Here is a 24660-nt window from a genome sequence, read left to right as displayed (position 1 = left end):
CAAATCTCCAGAACGTCACTGGCTATTTATGACTTCTCAAATGATCCGCTTGTTACTCAGTTTTTAGATGACAAGTGCTTTGAGACAAACTTTCCGCTTTGCGCTTTATAAAGCGCCACACACGAGGAGGCATTATAACATCCAAAAGCTCTCAGGAAATAAGAAGCTGATTTCTACTGAATCCTATTAGTCCATCTAGGTCAGCGCTGTCAACATAGGCTGGCACCTGCTTTCTAGGGTTTGAGGCAGGAATTGGTTTCTGCCCTACCTGGAAACAATGCCAGGAACTGAACCTGGACCTTCTCTGGGCAAGGCAAGGCTCTGCTACTGGGCCCCCTTCAGAACAGTGATGTGCTGTGGAGACGTTTCTCCCAGTCACTGAGTATCACACATTTGGCCAAAGCTGCTCTTGAAACAATGCAAAGTGACTGCACCTGACCCATAACAGCAACCAGCTCCTGCATCTGAGTAGGCTCCTCGAGATACTGGGACTTGCAGAGTTCTGAGACAAGCGGCTCCAAAGTCAAGTCCATCTCCTCGTCCTGAATGCAAGCACTGGACTCCTCTTCCTCCTCCTCCTCCCGCTCGGTGCTTTTGAGGGCCTTTCAAAAGAGCAAAGTACTGAATGTTTTTCAAAAGAGCCCTGTAACCAAGGCAGGACAATACACCTGCTGCACTTCACATTCTGTTCCACGAAAAGTGGGAATCTATATACATGTTGTTGTGAAAACAGCCCTGTGAGGTAGGCTGGGAGGGTGGATGGTGAATGGGCACAAAATCACACAATGAGATTCACGGCTGAGTGGGGATTTTGAATCTAGATCAGTGTTTCTCAACATCTGTCCCCTGCTGTATGACTTTGCACCGTCCACCTATTGGATGTACCATCAGAAGTAACTTGTGATACTTCCGGTTAGGGAGGCATGGCGGGCTGACGGCTGCTGGAAGCTCTGCTTATCAGCAGATACGTCTGTGGATTTAATTTAAACACCCCTGGATTGAAAGGGGTCTTGGTGTGAGATTAACCATAATTAACTCCAGAACGTTCCTGTTTTGTCTTCCTGGGGCAAAGGCTCTGGGTGTAAAACAGTTTCAGAGCGAAGGAGTTGGAGACTATCGAGCTCAGCCACGGACGTAAATGTAAGCCTGACCCCCTTCCCTACAGCTTTATTTTTCTGGGGCACGTAGAGGAGAACAGAGTTGGGAAAGAGCAAGAAATATTTGGACTTGAAAGATAAAGAAGGACCAACATTAACAAGATAAGAAGTATTAAAGGACTAAGATATTTTGAGCATGCCAATAAACCAGGGAAATGGTTGGCCTACAAATTGAGGAAGCAGAGAGAGAAGAGAGTAATTTTAAAATTGCAGGAGGCGGGAAAAATGTATACTGATCAGGAGGATATAAAAAAAATAATTACAAATTATTATGCTAATTTATACAAAAGTCAAAAAATAGATCAAGTAGAAGAACTACTTGGATAAACAAAATTTACCAAAAGTGTCTGAAGAACAAAGGGAAATTTTAAATAATAGAATAACTCTGTGTGAAGTTGTAGAGGCAATAAAGAAGATTAATATAGATAAAGCTCCGGGTCCAGATGGTTTAACAGGTAGATTCTATAAATGTTTAGAAGAAGAAGTAAGTTTACCATTGCTTAACACAATGAATGATATTTTGCAGACTGGGAAAATGCCAGATTCATGGAAGGCAGCAAATATAACTTTGATTCCTAAAGAAGGACAGGATTTGATGGATATTAAAAATTACAGACCTATTTCCTTGTTGAATAATGATTGTAAAATATTTACAGCAATTTTAGCAAACAGAATGAAGAAGATATTACAAAATCTTATACATGAAGATCAATGTGGTTTTTTACCGAAAAGACACATGAGTGATAATATTAGAATAGTATTGGATTTGCTGGAATATTATGATAAAAGGATAGAGAAACAATTAGCATTGATTTTTTTGGACTTTGAGAAGGCGTTTGACAATTTGAGTTGGACTTTCTTGATTGCTGTCTTAGAGAAGATGAACTTTGGAGAGAATTTTATTCAACGGATAAAGTCAATTTATACATCACAAACTGTGCAGGTAGTGGTAAATGGAGAATTATCAACAATGTTTGAGATTCAAAAGGGAACACGACAAGGATGTCCATTGTCGCCACTTTTATTTATACTTGCCTTAGAAGTGTTATGTAGAGATATTAGACAAGATGAAAGACTACATGGTGCAAAGATTAAAAATGAATGTTTTAAATTAAGAGCATTTGCAGATGATATGGTTTTGATCTTAGAAAAACCTTTAAAAGACATAGAGTCGTTGATGGTTAAGTTGAAGAAGTTTGAATCATTAGCAGGATTTAAGATAAATAAACAGAAAACTAAAATTTTATCTAAAAATATGAATGAACAAGACCAATCGAAGTTGATGAATAAGACTGGGTTCAAAGTGGAGAAGAAGATTAAGTATTTAGGTATCATTTTGACAAACACGAATTGTATGTTATTTCAAAATAATTATGTTAAAGTTTGGGGTGAAATCAAAAAAGATTTTGCAAGATGGGAAAGGTTGAAATTATCTTTTTTGGGAAGAATATCTGTAATTAAAATGAATGTACTACCAAAAATGCTTTTTCTTTTCCAGAATATACCAATATTACTTTCTGATAAACCTTTTAAAGAGTGGCAGAAAGATGTGACAGGTTTTATATGGCAAGGGAAAAAACCAAGAGTGAAATTTAAGATTTTGCAAGATGCAAAAGAAAGAGGAGGTTTAGGACTGCCTGATCTGAAATTATGCATCATGTTGTTTTCTGTGGCTTAAAGAATGGATATTGTTGCAAAACAAAAAATTGTTGAAGTTAGAAGGATATGATTTAAGATTTGGTTGGCATGGATATCTTTGGTGTGATAAGTTGAAAGTGAATATGGAATTCAAGAATCATTATGTTAGACATGCACTGTGGAAGATATGGAATCGTTATAAGAAAAGGTTTTACAACAAAATTCCATTCTTAGCTTCACCACAAGAAGCACATTTTGGTTTGGGAACTGTACCAGGAGATAAATGGTTATTGTATAAGAACTTATTGAAATGTAATCAAGGTCAATGTATTTTGAAGTCTAGAGAGGAATTGATTGTAGAGGGTTTTGACTGCCAATGGTTTATGTATTTACAATTATTAGAAAGATTTAAAATTGATAAAAAATTATATGGTTTTGGAGAGACAATATTGGAGAAACAATTAAGATCAGATGAGCAGGTAATATCTAAAATATATAAATTGCTTTTGAAGTTTGAAACAGAAGATGAACAGGTTAAGGAATGCATGATCCAGTGGGCAAAAAATGTGGGCTATGAACTTTCAATGGACAGATGGGAGAAATTATGGATAAAACAGACAAAATTTACTTTGAATGTTAACATTAAGGAAAATACATATAAGATGATTTATCGTTGGTATGTGACACCAAGTAAATTAGCCAAAATGTATGAAACTATGTCCAATAGTTGTTGGAAATGTAAGAAACAAGAGGGAACATTTTACCACATGTGGTGGCCGTGTTCAAAAGTTAAAAAATATTGGTCACAAATTCATGCACAGATACAGTTTATCTTAAAAACAAATATACAATTGAAGCCAGAAGTATTTTTATTAGGTATGACAGATGAGTATGTGGAAAGAAAAAAATGAAGTTTTATTTTTGTATATGATAAGTGCTGCCAGAATACTTTATGCTCAAAATTGGAAGACTATGAATATACCTTCGGTGGAGGAATGGTGGATAAGACTTATGGATTATGCGGAGATGGATAAATTAACAATTTTGCTTAGGGAGAATTCAACAGAAAACTTTTTGAAGAATTGGAGTCCAGTTATTGATTTTTTGAATCAGAGAGAGGATGGGGATTTGAGGTATTTTGGATTTGAAGATTGATTTTGAAGTATTAGTGGTATAGATTAATATTTGTTAATGTTTGGACTGTATGTATTTGGATTATAAGTATGGGAATGTTTTGGCTTCGCTCGTGCTGCTTTACTAGAATTTTGTTTATGTATGTATTTGTTTTTCTATTTTATGTTTATTATAGTTAAATAAATAAATAAACAGGAAAAAAAAGAAGTAACTTGTGATGACATCACCATCAGTCACTTCTGGATTGGGAGGTCAGATATAACATGACAAACACCCATAGGAGGCTCAGGGTACGCAGGGGAGCTTTTTTGAGCACATGAAAAGCACTCACTGGAGCTCTGCCCACCAAGCCAAGTTTTCTACCACTGGTTGTTGCATTGTGTTGCTGGTCTTGCTGCCAGGCAGTAGAGGTCTGGGGGTCCCGTGCATACCACCAGACACCACCTCAAGTATCACTGGTGATACCCGTACCACTGATTGAGAAAATGCTGCTTCTAGATCAATCTGGAATCTTGGTGCAGAAAGGAGCACTTGGGGCTGACTGTGAAGGATCTTGGCAGTGGTGGAAGGGTAGCATTCAGCACCCCATCACGCAAGACACAGAGCTTAGGAAAAATCAGCAAAAGCATTAAGAGCTGCTCTCATTGTATTGGCAAAAAACGCCCTTCCCTCAAGCCCAGTAAGGTGAGAGAGGAAGAAGAAAAGAAAAAAAAAGCTGCTAGCAGGGGAAGAGGCCATCAAAAAGGAGAAGATCAAGGAGGAATTGCTAACCTGAGTAGGCAGTGAAGGCCAGGATGTGGAGCAAGCTCCAAGAAGTAGCTAACTCAGTAGTGGGCAAGACAGGAAATTGGAAAGGATCTCCTCTTAAGGTCTTTGTTAACTCTCATAGGTCCTGCCTCTTGAGCAAGGGGGAGAAGGTAACCCACTCTAGATGTCTTCCCATCAACCAAGAAACGTGTAGGGCCCTGGTGTCTTGGATAAGAAACCACCTGCAACACCCATGACTTTTGTTCTTTGCCATTTATTGTATGCAGGCTTCAGATCCAAGTTTTGTGGTAACTGGACATTTGAGACAATTCAATGGTTGCAATGCTGGCATTCTCTACTCTGGGGTTTGGACTACCTTGCCAAAGTCGATCTTACAGACACACGGAGCAAGTCCCTGGTTTATCTCCTAAATAGGTTGGAAGTATGTTGGAAAATTTTCAAAAAATATGTTGGGAAAGCACATTTCCCACATGAATACTTCAAAAAGGTTCAACAAACCTTTAGAAAAGATTTAGAAAATTAAACACAGGCACAAGATTATTAGGTAACAGGGACCATTCAGAAAGTCTCCAAAGACAACTACAGAGCTCACTCCGCACAGTCAGGCCTGCTGCTAGCCATTTCCATTCAAATGATTTATGCTTAAAATTACCTCTATAAAAGGCCTTGCCACTTTGGGGGAGATGGTCTCTGCTGGGGAAGGTTCCTGTGAAAGCACTACAAATTCTTCAGCTTTCACCCGAAAGCCAGAATCTTCCATAGGCGAATGAACCTCAAAGAGCTCCTGGATCGTTTGCTGTGGAGGAAGGTGGGGGAGGTTTGGGTTTTTTGCGGCTGTCAACTTCAATAGATACAGTTTGGGCATCACTTATTAGGAATTCTGAAATCCAAAGTATTCTGAAAATCCCAACTTTTTTGAGCGCTGACATGATGCCACAAGGGGAAAATTGCACACCTGACCTCATGTGATGGGTTGCACAAAATACAGAGTTATTTAAAAAAAATATTGTTATCAAATTATCTTCAGGCTCTATATATAAAGGGTATATGAAATAAAAGCATTTCATTTTCCCTTGGGCCCCATTCCCAAGTTCTCATTAGGTATATGCAAGTATTCCAAAATACAGAAGAATTTGATATCTAAAATGCTTCTGGGCCCAAGCACTTTGGATAAAGGATGCCCAACATAAGAACAGCTCTGCTGGATCAGGCCAAGGCATGTAGTCTAGCTTCCTGCACCACCAGAAGCCTCCGGGGGCACACAGGACAACAAGAGACCTGCATCCTGTTGCCACTTCCATGCACCTGGCATTCTGAGGTAGCATGCATTACTTTGCCTGAATGAGAATTTAGTCTCAGATTGTATTCCTGGAAATGATCTCCGCAGAATGGCTGCAAATCTTTTTGAACAGGATGGCCAGAATAACTTCTGCTTTGTTAATTAGTGAAATAGCCCTCATTATTTGGGGGGTCCCCTGGGGGGACAGGACAATGCATCTCTGCATACCTTTCTATAAACAAAGATGCAATACATATCACCTGGAATGCCACCTATCCAGTAAATGCCAGTCTAATCAGTATCAGTAGCAGAACTTGCCCCCACTGCTCTCAACAGAGGACATAAATCACTGCCTGAGGCACTGTCCCCTTTATAATGCTCTGAAAGATTTTTATCTTGCCTCTGTTGTCTGGGCATGTTCCAAGAGCACATTAGGGCTCAGAGTGCCTTAAAATAAGCAACTTTTTTTTTTTTAAACCAAAACAGTACCTGTGTTAAAAAAGCCATGGAGTAGTCATTTCCCTGAGCAGCCACTTCGCGGATCAAATCCTTAGTGCCATTTTTTAAGAGTTTCTCTTCCACCGAGTTACCGCTGACAAGCCTAGAAAAACCAAGAGAGACCCACCAAAAGCTTGTAACGCAGATGGAAAAAAGAGGGGGTGAGGAGTCTGAACAAGCAGAATTGTCTACCACTGCACTGTGGCTAGCTGGCCTGAGCATCTTTGAGGGCTGGAAAAAAAAAAGTATATATCTATATCTATAAAAGCACAGAAATGCAGCGGGTCCTCTTTATCCACGGATTTGGAACTTGTGGATTTGACCCAACATGAGTTCCGGACCCACATTTGCAGGACCCACAGAGGAGCACCCAAACTGACGAAAAGTGACTTCTGGTCACATCCAAGAGGCTCTCTGTTGCCTAGGAAGGCTGTGCACGACCTCTCTGGGCCTCAGAACACCTCCAGATGGGGCCAGAAGGTGTTTCCAGTAACATCCGGAGAGCCTATTGGACCCCATTAGTGGATTCCATTCTCTGCTCATTTTGGCATCTGCCAGAGGTCTGGGAATGGATCCCTGCTGAAACCGAGGTCCAACCTGTACTTGCAATCCCATTACTGAATACAGAAGTTGAATTCTACTAATGTGTGGGGCAACCGTGGAGAGAAGGAATGTTTGCTGTTGTGGGACGAGACAGGGAGGAAGATGGGGTTATGCGGCTAGTTTCATTACTGCATCAATTGTCCTTTGTAAGTGCAGCTTGACTGTATGGAAGAAAAGAATTAGGATAACTTTTTAACGAAGACAAAAGGGCAGTTTAAATTTTGGAACCACAGAAGAGTGCATTGATGGATGGTTGTGGCAATGCAAAAAAGGATGACAAGGCTGAAGAAACTGCTTATCTGTCATGACATCTGGGAACGTTCCACCCCTGTCACACAACACACTGCAAGAAGGCTCCAGAACACGGCAGCATCAAGTGCCTTCATTGGACCACAAATTACCAGGTTATACGTTGTTGCCCTTCTCGCTGGATGGTCAGTTCCCCCCCCCCTTCACAGTGCTGTGAATATGCACCCAGAATGTCTTTCAAAATGGCTGTTAATGCTTGCAGCTCGCTGACAACGCACGTGTTCCAATACAGGTTATAAGGAATTATGGTTGGTGCACTTGACAAAATGGACAGCAGTGAGCAAACACTTAAATATGTTCATTGTTAAGGTGCTATAAGACTCCCTGTGGTTGTCACACCAGATTAACACGGCCATTCCTCTTAAGTAGTTTTTTTTTTTAACCAGCACTATGGGCAGCACCTCGACATCAGCAGATTCCATCTCAATTCTGGCATAAGCATAAGAAAGCTAGAGGATCTCTGCTGGATCAGGCCGAAAGGCTATCTAGTTAAGCATCCATCTCCCAGTTTTCTCCAGAAAGCCCAAAAGCAGGAGATCCTCTTTCCATTACTCCCCTACAGGGATGTGCCCAGGTCACTAAGCTCGAGTCAAGGGTCACTGACCCTGCAACTCAGTTCTTGAGTCATAGCACATGCCCGTCATGACTTGACCTGAAAAAATTTCAAAGTCCTTTGAGTCACAAGTCTAAGTCATTTCAAGTCCCAAGTCCTTGAGCAAAAATCTACAGAAAAAAGAGAAATGATGATGGGGTAACTAAATAAGAATACTCTCTCTCTCTCTCTCTCTCTCTCTCTCTCTCTCTCAAGAAATAAGGCAGTGGTTCTCGCACATTTAGCACCAGGACCCACTTTTTAGAGTGAGAATCTGTCAGGACCCACAGGAAGTGAAGTCATGACCAGAAGTGACATCATGAAGCAGGAAAATTTTTAACAATCCTAGGCTGCAAGTCCTATTTACTATCATTGTTAAAAGAATATACATAGTAACTTGTTAAAAGTACAGGTCTGTAACATTTCTCCAAATGCAGTCACATACCATGATAGCATCAAGACTAATACATTAAAAATAAAATACTGAAAACAGTGGGAACCCACCTGAAATTGGCTCACAACCCACCTAGTGGGTTCCAACCCAGTTTGAGAAACACTGAAATAGGGACTTGAGTCATTTTGAGTGTAGACTCTTTTTACGAGTCACTGGCCCCAAGTCAATTCGACGTCAGTGACGTCCACGACTCAAGCTGCAGAAAACAGCTGCTTAGGACAACTCTGCTCCCATCCCTGCTCCCTTGCTAGGTGTATCCACAAACACACTGTCATTCAACCAGGCTAAATGTCAACCTGACATTGCCAGTGACAGGCACAGGTGAGCAAAGACTTCACTTGAGTTTCTGGGGAAAGGAAATCTCAGGATCAAGGGCTAGACTACTACAGCTAACAGCCTGCTTTCTGTTTGCAGACCAGATGCTTTGCAACCTCACCTGTAGATGTGGATGTCCTTGCACCTGCCTATTCTGTCACACCATTCCTGAGCCTTTGCATCCATCACTGGGTTCAAATCGTTGTCATAGAACACCACAGTGTTGGCCTCCACGAGGTTAACACCCGTGGAGCGGCTGTGGGAGGAAAGGATTGCGCAGAAGATGCCCCGGTCTCTGTTGAAGGTCTTCATCAGCTCCTGAGTGGCAAGAGGAGAAACAAAACTGTCAAGAGCCACCAATAGCAAATGCAGCATGTTTTGCACTCTCCTAAGGAGGCGGCACAAACAACTTGTGTGAATCGTTCTGAAAGTGGATTGCCTCGTCTCATGCATGTTCAGTGAGTTAAATATTGATTTAATTTTAAAATATTTCCGGGCTGCCTTTCAGACCCAATGACGGGAATAGTGAGACAGCTTACAACCACTGTGTCCTGAACACTAAAAAATAATAAAACAATCACTTAAACAAAACAATGAGAACCAAGACAAGCAAATGAGAGAGCTGAATAAAGCTAAGTGACAGAGAAGACATTAAAAGGTCTTCTGCCCATTGGGAAGTAGGTAGCATGGAGGGGGGCAGGCAGGCTTCCCAAAGAAGGGAATTCTAAGCAGGGGGTCGCCACAGAAAGAGCTGCCTCGCATACCCACCCATCACACCTCCATTGGTGGAGGACCACAAAGCAGAACCTCTGAAAATGACTGCAGAGTGGTGGTGAGATGGTAGGAGGCAATGGTTCTTTAGGTGCCCAGGCACCAAGCACCAGCAGTAGGGAATATGCTTTTTACACTGGTTAGATCCCTGAGAAATCCAGGGACAGCTTGGAAAGACCCTTAGCTGAAACCCCAGCAAGTCCCTGACAGACAGTGCCGAATACCCAGGCAGACCCCCCGTATCTGCAGATTTGGTTATCTGTCAATCAGGGGAGCATGACCATTAATGTGATTTAGAGGTTTATCCCAGCAAAAATGATCTTGCTTAGCAGGGTCGCTATATGCATATAAGCTTATAGCAAAGCTCAAGCTGCCTCCTGGCAGCCTAGACACTTGAAAAAAACCGTTAATTTTTTTAACAGGAAGAGGTTAACTTCCTGGCAGATTTAAGCCTCTAAATTATGTTAATGGGCGTGGGGAGGATGTGCTGTGGAGACAGGTGTCCCCTCTACCTGCGGTTTCCATTTCTATAGGCACACCTGTGCTCAGCTAGGAGGTCTAACTCAGGCAGGCAGCCACTTCTCACGCTCCACCTGTTTCCAATCAGAACTTCTATAAAACACACATGGCTGTATTTTTTTCTTTAAATAGCATAGAAAGAGAAAAGTACCACAGCAACCACCCATGAAAACCAGAACAGAATACCAGTCCAATTTTGCAAGGCACAGGAGTGCATCAGGCAAATGTGAATTTCAAGGGACGTTTACCTGGCGCTCTTCCTGATTAGCACATTCGTCGATCCTCACATATGTGAGAAAATGGAAATTCAAGAACAGCTCCAGGATGTCCAGCATGAGAATCATCTGGGACAAGATCAGCACCCGGCGCCCTTCCGACTTCAACTTCTGGAGCAAGACAGCCAGAGCTTCCAACTTCCCTATGTTGTTTTAGAAAGAAGAAAGTGTGACCCCTTCTGGGGGAGGTATGGCAGCAACAGCTACAGCTGTCTGCCCAACACCCACCCCTGACCCCAGGCTATCTTCTACCAGTGTTTCTCAAACTGAGGGTCGGGACCCATTTGGTGGGTCCTGACACAATTTCTGCTGGGTCCCACAGAGCCTCCAATGACAACACGGGTGATGGAAAGATTACTCATCATTTCAAACCCTGAGGCTATTCAAAAATCAGAGGGCTGCTCACTGCCCTGCAAAGAACTGAGCTCCTGCGGTTTGCAAGCTTATGTGACAATGGGGAGATCAATGTTTGAATGACTTTTCCCTAGTGTGTATTTTTTCCCAAGTCTGTCAACAACAGGTAGTGGGGGCAGGTGAAGGCTGGGTCACATCACTAAGCCCCTCAAGCCATGCGGCTATTCATTAGGGCTGCCCCGTTACAGGAAATGGATTGAGGGTTTTTTTTGCAATAAAATATCACCTGTATATAAATAAAAATATTATTTCTTTCCAGATCACTTTTTTTTAAAAAAAAAGTCTTTTTTTTAAGCAAAGCTAGGTGGGTCCCAATAAGTGTCATTTTAAAAAGTGGGTCCGAGTGCTCAAAAAGTTTGAGAGCTACTGTCCTACCTGCATCATATTGCACTAGTCGGAGATCAGGGAACTGGAGCAGCTGTGGAGTGGTGAGCTGCTGTAGCTGACACAGGTAAGGAGATGCCGCCTCTTTCAGACAGTGCCTAAGGAGCTTCATCCGGTGACTGTACAAAGCAGGGAGCCTGACCACTTGCAGAGAGGGAGGAGCAGCCACGGCTGCTGGAAGGACACCCAGCATTCTGAGAACCAAAAGGAAAAACTGTATCACAAGGACTTCCAGTATATTCCTGGTTGCATGCGGAGGTATAGAACATCCATGAGCCCTTACTGCCACTCCTGGGCACGTGTGGCTTTCTCCCAGCATTTAGGGTCAGGAGAAGACAGTGGAGGCATCCCTGGCCCCTGGGAGGTGGCACTCCCTGCCTCCCAGGACTAACATTACAGGTAACAGCAAAGATCAGCCTGGCTTCCACCATCACCCACAGACTGGACGTGCTGCAGAAGTCTGCTTCCCCTTCCTTGGCTGAAAGAACCTGACAAGTGGAAACTGATCTCTGCCATCAGCCAGGGACTAAGGGAATTTTGGGTTACTTTGATCTTACAAAAAATAACTTTGGGAATCACTTTGACTGTGTTATGTTTGACCATCTGAACTGAGACCTCAAACCAGCTGTGGCTAATCCCTGGCTAAAAAGCCAGGATTAAGCCACAATCTGCAGCCACAGTTTGAAGTTGTTAACCATGGTTGTGCTTAGCTGTGGTTTGGGGTATGTGCGAACCAGGAATCCTGGCTTGTTTTGGCAAGAACAGACCGCCTTGAGCCATTACAGTCCCATGCCATGCTGGACCGACTCAGACATCACATGCAGACATCATGGTTTATTGTAACTGCGATGGCTTGTTAAAGAAACGAGAATTGGCTCTACAGAACAGTCTTGGCTTCTTCCACCACACCTTCATCAGTCCAACCATGGATTACCTGGATACTTTCCCAAACTTGTCAGTTCTTCCCTGCCACTGAGTCATCAGTGACACTGCTCCCAATGGGTCCAGAGATATTCATAGTCATAAGTTAACTGTTATTGAACCATTTCTCTTTCTGAGCCTCAAACCAAAGAGGGGTTAAAAAAAATCTTTATTTGCAAGCTGCAGCTTGAGGATGTCTTTGATCTGTTCACATTTCTTTAGTTTGGAGAGGAGGCTGAGCAGACAGCCTGCGCTATGTATTTGAAGGAATGGTACGTGATAGCTAGAGGTGGGAGAAAAGGGTTTTCTTCTTCCTTGGATTTTGGTGTATTCCAAAGTTAAGACGTTCAGAAAGTGGTTTTATGTGTTTTTATTCAAAATTTACAATATAATTGTAAATTATCACTTTAAAAGTGTACTAGGTCTATAATATAGGTGATGCAGTGTCAGCAAACGTAGTCACAGTCATTACCCATGCACCTTCCCCCATTAAATAATTAAAAAGCTTCATTTTTTTCACAGATTTTTGTTTTTTTTACAAAAATGGGAAGTGCATAAAGTGGTGTTATATGTTTTTATTTCACTATCACTGTTTTCTCCTACCTCTAGTGATAGGCAGAGAAAAGGGAGGGAGCTGTTTCGAGACCCAGCAAGATCTCTCTTTCCCTCCTGATCTAAGCTAGCATCTTGGTGGATACCAGCACTGCAAGGGCAGGCTTGCCAAAACAAGCCAAGATTCCTGGTTTGCACATCACCCAGAACAATAGCTAAGCGCAACCATGGTTAACAAACGGTGGGTGCAGATCATGGCTTAATCCAGGCTTCATAGCCAGGAATAAACCACAGCTAGTTTGAGGTCTCAGATGCTCCAACACAGCACAGTTACAACCAAATAACGCCTGGCTCTGCGTGACGTGAGAACCCAGCCAGAGACACATTTGAGGTGCCCCTGTCCACACAGGTGGATTACACTCATGAGTGAGACAGCCCCTCACAATTCAAACCATGCATGGAAGTTACCAATCACCTGTTCACAATGTCCCTGAGGGATTCCTGCTGCTGCCCTAACGTCCGCGTCAGCTCCTGCAGCGGCTCATTGCCGGACCCAGCAGCGTCCCAGGAAAGACAGCAGTTTGCGAAGCCAGCCCAGTTCCATTTGCTGATTCCAGTGGAACACTGATGGGGGAACTTTCTGCTACCCACCAGGGAGCAAATTCTCACAAGATCTTGACCATAGATGGGTGCTCTGGAACAGCGGCGCTCATTGCAAGAAAAAATTCGGTCCAAACGCTCCTTAAGAAGCCGGCTCTTTTCCTCAAATGACTCCTTTGGCAAAAAGATAGTGAAAAAGAAGGTATCTGACAGGTTCCTTTATTTCTTAATGAGAAATTGGCTCATTGGAGAAATGAGGACATTGGCTAAATCTCCATATGACACTCTAAAATAAAGCTATCTGCCAATGGGGCTGCAATCCTACTTACCTGGGTGTAGATAAGACTGCACTGAATTCAGGGGACTTAGCTGTAATAAAATATGCCCAGGCTTGGGTTGCACAGGAAATCAGGAAAAAGGCACTGCTGTTTTATTTTATTTTTTAATTTAAGTCTATTCCCTTTCAGAAGAAATAAAAATCAGGGGGAGGCAAGGAGGAAGGAATTGCATTATTACACTAAAAAACAGCAATCTCCAAACTCAGGATCGCTATGGACCAGAAAAGCCTTCCCTGTTCTGAGTGGCGCTTACTGTTTGGCCTGCTGCTGCTTATCTTTCTACTCAATCTGTACAGAGACATGCTCTGGGCAGTTGTGTCTATGCCCAGTGCCCCAGCAGGCACTGTGCCTGGATTTCTGGGCAGCTGTAACTGCCCAGAGCATCTCTGTACAGAGCTGATGCTAGGAGCAGCAGCGCAGCGGAACAGTAAGCACTGCTCACAACAGGGGAGGGCTTTCTCCAAACCCCAGACCCAGCTCACGAGCCACAGTTTGGAAAGCTCTGCTATAAAAGAAGTAGAAAAATAAGTAAGATGATGGGGTTCTATCAGAACCCTGTTCTAAGGGTTGGATGAGACGGTGGTGTACGGAGGAGGGGTTTAGATTCGTTAGGCACCGGGGAATGTTTTGGGACAAGCGGGGCCTGTACAAGAGGGACGGGCTTCACTCGAACCAGAATGGAACTAGACTGCTGGTGCATAACATTAAAAAGGTGGCAGAGCAGCTTTTAAACTGATCCCTGGGGGAAAGCCGACAGGAGCCGAGGGGCATCGGGTTCGGAACTCCTCATCCCTATGGGACAAGGATGGGAAGGTTAGAGAACAACAAGGTAAAGGCAGAGTAGGAGAAGAAATTGGGAATGGTAGCATAATGGGATGTGATAGACAGTTTGGCACACTGAGAGGATGCAGGGACAAAGGAGCTAATAAACAGCCCATCCTGGGGTATTCCATGTACAAATGCTTTTATGCAAATGCCCGAAGTCTCCGAGCAAAGATGGGAGAACTGGAATGTCTGGTGACAAGGGAAAACATTGACATAGTGGGCATAATGGAAACCTGGTGGAATGCGGAAAATCAGTGGGATACCACAATCCCAGGCTATAAACTCTACAGGAGGGACAGGGAGAGGCATGTTGGAGGTGGGGTGGCAGTTTACGTTAAGGAAGGGATAGAATCCAGCAAAGTAGAGATTGAAGGTGGGTCTGACTCCACCATAGAATCTCTGTGGGTTAAATTACCAGGCCTCAGAAGCGATGTAATACTGGGGGCGTACTATCGTCCTCCAGATCAGAAACCAGAAGGGGACCTTGAAATGAGGAAACAGATCAGGGAGGTGACAAGGAGGGTTGTAATCATGGGAGACTTCAATTATCCTCATATAAACTGGGACAATTTGTGTTCTGGTCATCAAAAGGAGACTGGATTCCTTGACATGTTAAATGGCTGTGCCTTAGAGCAGCTAGTCATGGAGACCACCAGAGGACAGGTGACTCTGGATTTAATATTGTGCGGTACTCAGGACCTGGTTAGAGATGTCAATGTTACAGAGGCGTTGGGGAACAGTGATCATGCTGTGATCCGTTTCGACATGCACACTGGGGAAAGTATACCGGGCAAATCTCTCACAACAACCCTTGACTTCCAACGAGCGGACTTCCCTCAAATGAGGAGGCTGGTTAGAAGGCAGTTGAAAGGGAAGGTAAAAAGAGTCCAATCTCTCCAGAGTGCACGGAGGCTGCTTAAAACAACAGTAATAGTGGCCCAGCGGAAGTGTATACCGCAAAGGAAGAAGGGCTCCACTAAATCCAGGAGGGTGCCTGCATGGCTAACCAGCCAAGTTAGAGAAGCCGTAAAAGGCAAGGAAGCTTCCTTCCGTAAATGGAAGTCTTGTCCTAATGAAGAGAATAAAAAGGAACATAAACTGTGGTGAAAGAAATGTAAGAAGGTGATATGGGGGGCCAAGTGAGACTATGAGGAACGCATGGCCAGCAACATTAAGGGGAATAATAAAAGTTTCTTCAAATATGTTAGAAGTAGGAAACCCGCCAGAGAAGCGGTTGGCTGAGGTAAGGGATGGTGGAAAGGGGAGATAAAAGGAGACTTAGAAATGGCAGAGAAATTAAATGAGTTCTTTGCATCTGTCTTCACGGCAGAAGACCTCAGGCAGATACCGCTGCCCGAATGGCCCCTCCTGATCAAGGAATTAAGTCAGATAGAGGTTGAAAGAGAAGATGTTTCAGACCTCATTGATAAATTAAAGATCAGTAAGTCACCAGGCCCTGATGGCATCCACCCAAGAGTTATTAAAGAATTAAAGAATGAAGTTGCTGATCTCTTGACTAAAATATGCAACTTGTCCCTCAAAACAGCCACGATGCCAGAGGATTGGAGGATAGCAAATGTCATACCAATCTTTAAAAAGGGAAAGAGGGGGGACCCGGGAAACTATAGGCCGGTCAGCCTAACATCTATACCTGGTAAGATGGTGGAATCCCTCATCAAAGATAGAATCTCAAAACACATAGATGAACAGGCCTTGTTGAGGGAGAATCAGCATGGCTTCTGTAAGGGTAAGTCTTACAGACCTTACAAACCTTTTAGAATTTTTTGAAAAGGTCAGCAGGCATGTGGATGTGGGAGAACCTGTGGACATTATATATCTGGACTTTCAGAAGGCGTTCAACACAGTCCTCACCAAAGGCTACTGAAAAAACTCAACAGTAGGAATTGGAGGGCAGGGCCTCTCCTGGATTGAGACCTGGTTGAAGACCAGGAAACAGAGAGTGGGTGTCAATGGGCAATTTTCACAATGGAGGGACGTGAACAGCACTGTGCCCCAAGGATCTGTCCTGGGACCGGTGCTTTTCAACCTCTTCATAAATGACCTGGAGACAGGGGTGAGCAGTGAGGTGGCTAAGTTTGCAGACGACATCAAACTTTTCCGAGTGGTGACCAGACGTGATTGTGAGGAGCTCCAGAAGGATCTCTCCAGACTGGCAGAATGGGCAGCAAAATGGCAGATGCGCTTCAATGTCAGTAAGTGTAAAGTCACGCACATTTGGGCAAAAAATCAAAACTTCACATATAGGCTGATGGGTTCTGAGATGTCTGTGACAGATCAGGAGAGAGATCTTGGGGTGGTGGTGGACAGGTCGATGAAAGTGTCGACCCAATGTGCGGCAGCAGTGAAGAAGGCCAATTCTATGCTTGGGATCATTAGGAAGGGTATTGAGAACAAAACGGCTAGTATTATAATGCCGTTGTACAAATCGATGGTAAGGCCACACCTGGAGTATTGTGTCCAGTTCTGGTCGCCGCATCTCAAAAAAGACATAGTGGAAATGGAAAAGGTGCAAAAGAGAGCGACTAAGATGATTACGGGGCTGGGGCACCTTCCTTATGAGGAAAGGCTACGGTGTTTGAGCCTCTTCAGCCTAGAAAAGAGACGCCTGAGGGGGGACATGATTGAGACATACAAAATTATGCATGGGAAGGATAAAGTGGATAGGGAGATGCTCTTTACACTCTCACATAACACCAGAACCAGGGGACATCCACTAAAATTGAGTGTTGGGAGGGTTAGGACAGACAAAAGAAAATATTTCTTTACTCAGCGTGTGGTCGGTCTGTGGAACTCCTTGCCACAGGATGTGGTGATGGCATCTGGCCTGGGTGCCTTTAAAAGGGGATTGGACAAGTTTCTGGAGGAAAAATCCATTATGGGGTACAAGCCATGTTGCATATGTGCAACCTCCTGATTTTAGAAATGGGCTATATCAGAATGCCAGATGCAAGGGAGGGCACCAAGATGCAGGTCTCCTGTTATGTGGTGTGCTCCCTGGGGCATTTGGTGGGCCGCTGTGAGATACAGCAAGCTGGACTAGATGGGCCTATGGCCTGATCCAGTTGGGCTGTTCTTAAGGAGCAAGACAAGATTGGAACAGGAAGTCCTCCTTTCAGGATTCTAGAGCTCATGGACAGGCCCAGACTATCAGGAGCGAGCAGGAAGAGAAATTGGCTCAGACACTTGGTGGTGTAACTAAGGGATCTGACATCTGAGGAGAAGAGAAATTTTTAACACCCCTCAAGTGCCAGATACCCAGAACATTCCCCGGGGGTGTCCAGGAAGTGGTCTCAGGCACAGAGAGGCCTCCCTCTCTGTGGAGGCCTCTTTTGGAGGCACAGGAAGCCTCCAAAAGACACCCCCGACATCCCGTAAGACATGGTATCCTGGCAATTGACCCCCAGCCCCGCTTAGCTATGCCACTGAAGACACTTTCCTCCACTTTGAGAGGAAGAAAAAACCACAAATTTTACAGATAAGTTCAAGAAAAATCAAACAATATGTTTTTCCCCTTCTGTGGACCAAGATGAAAAGAAGGCCCTGCTCCTCTGAGTTCAAGCAGCAAAACAGCTGCTTGAACCCATTAGCTAATGGGTTCTAAGAAGCAAGAACAGCTAGAATACCTGAGAGTGTCCTCCATGAATGAAGCCAGGCTTCAATGCTGAAGCAGAGTCCCCGGAGGCTAAATTCGTGCCCGCTGTTCTACCTAGAACATACAAGAGGAATACAGTGCTTTACATACCTCAAATAAAGGCTTTCTGCAAAGTGCTGCACATGGAGCTTCTTTGGGATGCCCAGCGCACCACAAGCAACTATTCCCACCACTCCATCTCAGCCTGACACATAAACACAAATCTGCTATTAAGAATATCCTAGAGACAAACCGGCGGGAAAGAGGCCTCACCTTGCTGGGTTACTGCTGACGTTGGCAAGCTGGTTGGGTGCTGGTTTCCCAAGGCGTTGAGAGCATTTTGGACGTTTCCAGCCTGGGATACTGTCTGCATGACAACTGGGCCCTGAGGGCGCAAGTACTGCTGACCAGGAGCCGACACAATTTGCAGAACGCTCCCTAGAATTTAGAAAGGGCAATTACATCTACCCTGGGGGATGCGTAGCCCCTCATGCCTGAAAACACCTCCTTGGACGCAATCGGAAGCCAATCCTGATCACATCTGGGAGGTCCACTGAGGCCCTCCAGCCACGGGCTTGGTATCTGCAGATATTCACATCTGTGGGTGCTGACCCTGCAGATAAGGAGGAAAAGTCTGTGCAATACCTTGCAGCTGCAGAGGCTGTCCTGCTGTGAGCTGGCGAAGTTGACTGTGGGATAAAGTGAATTTGTTCCCCTGAAATTGCAGTGTCACTGGAGTCTCTGGCTGGGCGATTCTGCCCTGCGCTCCTGCTATGGAAGCCAGTTGGGCTATTTTTACCACTTCGCCACCTACAGGGTATAGAGGCAAATGTTAAAAGGGGACTGCCTTCCAGATTGCCCGCCTTCCTTCCTGCTCATTTTGGTTAGTAAGACTGATGCTGAAGTCGCCCCCATGCAGAATTATGTGCAGTGCCAAGGTGTGGGGGGGGGGGAGAGGAGGAAAGTGTCATATAGAAGTTCCACAGGTGTTGCTTTAATACAGAGGATGAACCACACAGGTGTTTGTTTTCAAAAATGTTTTTCCCCCCTCCTAAAATGTTCCATGACACAAAGCAAAGAGTTATCCTTTCCATTTAACAGGCAAGAGCAACCTGAAAAAACTCATGTGACACTTTGTAAACCAGAGAATGGAAAGTCATTAAGGCCAACCTTCACTGCCTTTTCAAAAGCAACACAGCAACACACACAGGAGCTGCCAAGGTGCCCACAAGCACCACTGATAGATCTGACTTTTGGCTGAAGCAAGAAACAGTACTTGCTGCTTGGAAGCTATTCTTTTACAAAAATAAAAGCGCTAACCAAGATGATCATTCCACATTTGAGGGCATGACGAACACAGCTTGCTATTTTGCAGCATTTTTTTGCAATATGACCATTTCAGAACTGTACATTTAAGGGTAATTTTAGATCAGCTGGAAGTATATACATATACATATATACATTCACCATGCATTTCAGACTGAACTGCTCATCTGTGCTTCTACGAATGGAAGAGCTTCAGGGAAATAAAACTCTGCCTTAACTCTGGGATCTGAGCGTAGCTGCTGGAGCTTTTGCAAAGGCAGTTACCCCTGGGATTAAAACAATTAGTATACGTCAGTGCTCAGTATTCTCTAGTCATGCTAGTAGGCAGTGCACATACAACCTGAAGCAAAGCCACCCGGGAGGGGGGGGGTCTTCCCCTCCACCTAACAGCTGCACATGGCCTCCAAGAAAGTCAAGAGGGTTTTGGAGCAGTTAGTGTTTCAAAAAAGAAAAAAGAAAAAAAGGATCACATTAGAAAGAGAGCTTAAAAAATAATCAAGTTTCCGGGTCCAAAGGAAGTCTGGCCAGCAGGAAGGGGAAAAAACAACAACATGCAGAAGCGAAGAGATTAAGTTGACACCACTAATGTATGTCCACAGCAATTTCTGTTGGTTTTCTGATCCAAAATTTTGGACTTTCCTCAGTGGTCTAAAAGCAACAAAAATTGTGAGCAAGGCTACTCGGAAGAGCAAAAGAGAGGAGAGTGGAAAAACAACAAATAATTCTGTACACATTTTTAGGGTGCCTAGTAACTTAACCTCAGGGCAGTTTAAAAAAACAAAGAGGTGGGAGAAACCTGGAAAGGTGGAGTTGTTGGGGGCACTTACTAGGCAACCGTGCCTGAGCCTGAGAGGTCAGCACCAGCCTCTGAGGCAGCACACTCTGTTGGATGGTGTGTGGGGGGGCCTGTGGCTGGGCCTGGCCTAGTTGTAAGGCCTGGGCTGTGGTCTGACCCCGCTGTTTCGCAGGATTGGCCAGGCTAGTTGCTGTGGTGAAGGTCGCGGCCGGCTGCAGTCTCGGAGCAGCGATGGGAGCCTGAGTTGTCTGAAACAGGGCTGCGGCGGCGGCTGCAATCAATAAGGTTGGGTGGTGCAAGCTGTTAGAATCGGTCTTTGCTTTCTTTAAGGTCATAGCATTGGAGAGTCTTAGGTTTTAAGGCTATAATTTTAAAAAGTTAGCTCTAAATACAGAAGCGCGGCCAGATTCCCAATGTCTACAGATGGTCTATACTTACAATTGGGATCTAAAATACCAACTGCGTGGCAGGTTATTTCATGCACTACTGATTAGACTTGCTCTGTGTGTTACAGACACACAAAACCTTAAAGCAGGAGGCTGTGCAGTAGGGACACACTGGCTGGCTATTAGGCTGTTGTCAGAGTGCACAAATCCACAGTACATTTCTGATCCTCCAACTTAGGATTGTCCGAATGGGTGCTCCTCCCACAGCAAGATACATGGAAAGCTAGTATGTCCATATATATGCTAAGTTAACATTCTCCTCCACAACAAACTAAGGCAGCGGTTCTCAAGCATTTTAGCACAGGGACCCACTTTTTAGAATGACAATCTGTTGGGACCCACCAGAAGTGATGTCATGGCCGGAAGCGACATCATCCATTTAGGCTTCAAACCTAAGCCACGATCAGCACAGCGCACTCGTGCTGTTATTTTGCATAGCTCAGAACTAAAACATTCCAGCTCAGAAGTTGAAGCAGAATGCAGACTTGGATCCTTCACCAAGCATACAACCCTCCCCCCTTTCCAGCATCCTACTTTCCCAGCTACTCAGGGCAAAGCACCAGTCTTCTCTCCCAGTGGGAGCCCATTCTGCCCACCAGCTCTGAACCCTATATTTTCAGCTTTGTATTTTCAATCGCAACTGAGCTAGGTGCAATGCGACCCACCTGAAACTGACTCGTGAGAGTCCCAACCCACGGTTTGAGAAACATTGCGCTAAAGTAGCGTCCTCCTCCCCACCATATCTCCCCCAAGTGGAGCATCTTAGCCAACGGAAAGTACTTAAAATCACAGGTCTCTGTCCTTATCCCTGAACTGGTTACAGTCCCAGAAAGATTGAAATTGGCTCTTATAGGCCTCAGAAAAATCAGGTTTTCAAACAAGTGCCTAGAAGAGCCTTTTCCACTTGCGCTCAAAAGCCACGAATACAGGCTCAAGTCCACAATGCACTGATTTTTTGATGGGTGGGTAGGGGAAAGAGTCCAGCATTCCATTCTGAGACCCAACTATATTACTTTGTTGCAAACTATAATAACTATAACTATATTGCAAAGTTATATCGCAAAGTCCAGACAAGTTTGGAATTCTCCTTGTGGGAGGCCAGCTGATATTCCAAGGGTCACAATTCTACATCATGGGGTGGGGGGGAGTTCAGACAGTTAAATGGGAGCCTTGAGAGTGCAGGCAGACAGGATCCATGCAGAAATAGGCAGGGCGTGAAGTGGTCTTGTGAATGCTTTCCCCACCCTAGACCTGCTGAGCTTGGAAACAGACTTCTTTTACTGTGCTGCTGATTTGGGGGACAGCTTTTTGACAGCCTGGCAAATAGGAGTAAGATGGCAAGACATTACCACTTTGACACACACTGAGCTTTTTGTTGGCTCGCTTAATCTGTAGCCTCAACAAACGCATCTGGTTGAAATGGGGGGTGGGAGGGTGTGAGGGAAGCAGAGCAAAGGCTTATGATGTTTGGAAACCTCAGGAAAAAAATCCACAGCAGCAATACCTTTTTTACCTTGATTTGCAGATACAGTCGCTATAGGAGGCCTTCCCCTCACTTGTCCGGGTTGAGCTACTGCTGCTGGCGTCGCTGTTCGTTGCACCGGAGCACTGGGAAAAGTCGCCGTCCTGCCTTCAGGCTTCTGTCCGTATGGGACAGGCTGGAACAACCTACAAGAAGTTAACAGTAATAATTATCCCACACATGGGACTCCCCATCTTTGGCAATTAGGAGGGCTCCTTAGCTGCCAGCAGTGGAAAACCTATTTACCTTCCCTGGCATATGGGGCTCACATGAGAACATAAGAGCCCTGCTGGATCAGAACAAAGGTCCATCTAGTCGAGCTTCCTAAATCTTACCATGGCCCCACCAGATGCCTCAGGGAGCACACAAGACAACAAGATACCTGCATCCTGTTGCTACTCCCTTGTGCATGACATTCAGAGCTAGCCTACATCTAGGATCAGGAGGTTGCATATGCCCATCATGCCTTGTAACCTGATGGAGGACTTTGCCTCCAGAAATCCATCCAATTCTCTTTTAAAAGCATCTAGGCCAAGTGCCATCAACACATCTTGTGCCAAGGAGTTCCACATACTAATACTGGGTCAAGACATACAGGTCGTCCCTCTTTATCCACTGGGGTTCTGTTCTGGAACCCCTAATGGATAAAAAAAATCTGTGGGGAAAAAAAAACAGTGGAAAAATAGATTTTAAAGACCCACTTCAGGTTTCTTGCTACTCCACTGCTCTTAATGGAATAAGGTCTTGCCTCGACACCTGCAGGGGTTTGATTCTGGGACTCCCTGCTGATACCATGTGTTATAAAAGAGTTTTAAAAAATAAAGTGTGTCCCTTTACAATTGTGGTTTAAAAACAGCTTTTATTACTGTTGTAGAGAAGCAATCAGCAATTAGATATGCAAAGGACCCCTTGCCCTTGCCTGGCTCAGGTGAAAAATGGAATGATTGCTTGCATGACTGTTTTTCTACAACAGTAGACAAAGCAGTTTTTTAAACTGTGATTTTAAGGGGATGCATTTTTTCCTCTTCTCCAGGGATCAGTACATTCCTTCTCATTTGCAGTGACCATTTGTGTTGAGTCAAATCCGTGTATAAAAAATCTGCCTATAACAAGGTTGGACCTGTATTTCCTTTTGTCTGTTCTAACTCTTCTGCCGCTAAATTTTAATGGGTGTCCCTTGGTTCTAGTGTCGTGTGAGAGGGGAAAAGAACACCCCTCCATCGACTCTGTCCATCCCCTGCTGTTGTTCATCTCAGTCATTTCCCCCCTCAGGCGACTTCTTTCTAGACTGAAGAGCCCCAAACACAGAAGCCTTTCCTTATAAGTTAAGTGCCCCAGCCCTGTAATCACTCTGGTTGCTCTCTTCTGCACTTTCATTTCATAAGAACATAAGAACAGCCCCACTGGATCAGGCCATAGGCCCATCTAATCCAGCTTCCTGTATCTCACAGCCGCCCACCAAATGCCCCAGGCAGCACACCAGATAACAAGAGACCCGCATCCTGGGGCCCTCCCTTGTATCTGGCATTCTGACATAGCCCATTTCTAAAATCAGGAGGCTGCACATACGCATCATCTTGTCCATTCCAACTTTTTTCCCTAGCTGCCGCTTTATCTACCTGAATTACTATAAGTTTCCCTCTTAACAGGTAAAAGGACTAGGACGCTTGCTACCCTTCTGATGATTCCCCCTCACCCCTTTTTTCCCTCCTCTAAGCCAGATTTAATTTTCATTTGTTGAAACTGATGGTTGAGCTGCTGCGGGGGGGGGGGGGTGTCTCCTTTTCAGAGAAGAAAGTTAAGGCAAAAATACTTTAAACATCATAAGGGATCATCATAAGGGAGGGAGAAATCAAACACTTGGAAATGCTGTAGAAAAATACTAGACACTGTAATGGGACACTACAATAGTTTCTTCACAGTGGACAGAGAGCATTCTTGGCCAAGTTGCTCCTTCCACTTACGCCAGACTCACAAGATAGAAATGAGGCACTCTTAAAGCTTGTGGGAGGAGTCATCCCTCCAAGTTTGGTCATAAAAAGCCAAAAAGGAATTTCAAGTTCACTTAATGCAGCAATTCTCAAATTGTGGGTTGGGACCCGATTTTGGGTGGGTCCTGCAGAGCCTCCAGTGAAAACAAGGGTGATAGAAAAATCAATTAACTAATTGCCTCAAGCCCTTCCAAAAATCAGCTAGCTGCAAACTGCCCTGCAAAAAGCTGAGCTCCTGCCATTTGCAAACTTGTGTAAACAGGGAGAGATCAATGTTGAGTATCTTTTTTCTAGCAATGACAGATAGTGGGGGCAGGTGAAGGCTGGGTCACATAACTAAGCCCCTCAATCCTTGAGGCTATTCATTAGAGCTGCCTCATTATGAAAAACAGATTGAGTTTTTGCAATTAATAAAATATTACTTGTAAATAAACGTATTTCTTACTAGATTATCCTTTTTTTTTTTAAACCACTGCCTTAACTGAATGTAGCATATAGGGCACACTGCACAGTGAGTAAAAGCTACTGCACAAGTATGGGTAAAAAAATGGAATCTGAAACTCTAGACAACCTCCAGATAA

At 44.3% G+C, this 24660-nt stretch overlaps 1 protein-coding gene across 12 annotated transcripts in view; it reads right to left on the bottom strand.

Annotated features, from left to right (window-relative positions):
- The window catches only part of EP400 (E1A binding protein p400), an 87406-nt gene that overhangs the window by 25215 nt on the left and 37531 nt on the right, over positions 1-24660 (bottom strand). For 10 of the 12 annotated variants that reach the window (XM_066610078.1, XM_066610082.1, XM_066610081.1 and 7 more), the window contains 11 exons: positions 22071-22234; positions 18644-18808; positions 18272-18436; positions 17991-18073; positions 13059-13357; positions 11102-11304; positions 10286-10455; positions 8869-9065; positions 6466-6577; positions 5350-5493; positions 435-602 (listed from right to left, as the gene is read on the bottom strand). In XM_066610078.1, the coding sequence (XP_066466175.1) occupies positions 435-602; positions 5350-5493; positions 6466-6577; positions 8869-9065; positions 10286-10455; positions 11102-11304; positions 13059-13357; positions 17991-18073; positions 18272-18436; positions 18644-18808; positions 22071-22234 (1870 nt within the window). Of the gene's footprint in view, positions 1-434; positions 603-5349; positions 5494-6465; positions 6578-8868; positions 9066-10285; positions 10456-11101; positions 11305-13058; positions 13358-17990; positions 18074-18271; positions 18437-18643; positions 18809-20151; positions 20392-22070; positions 22235-24660 lie in introns of all 12 variants that reach the window. The other 2 variants (XM_066610089.1, XM_066610080.1) reach the window with 2 other exon arrangements.

Source organism: Tiliqua scincoides, chromosome 14 (assembly GCF_035046505.1).
Source record: "Tiliqua scincoides isolate rTilSci1 chromosome 14, rTilSci1.hap2, whole genome shotgun sequence".
Taxonomy (NCBI): domain Eukaryota; kingdom Metazoa; phylum Chordata; class Lepidosauria; order Squamata; family Scincidae; genus Tiliqua; species Tiliqua scincoides.
Note: the sequence above shows the minus strand (reverse complement) of the source record. Positions and strands in the feature narration are given on the sequence as shown.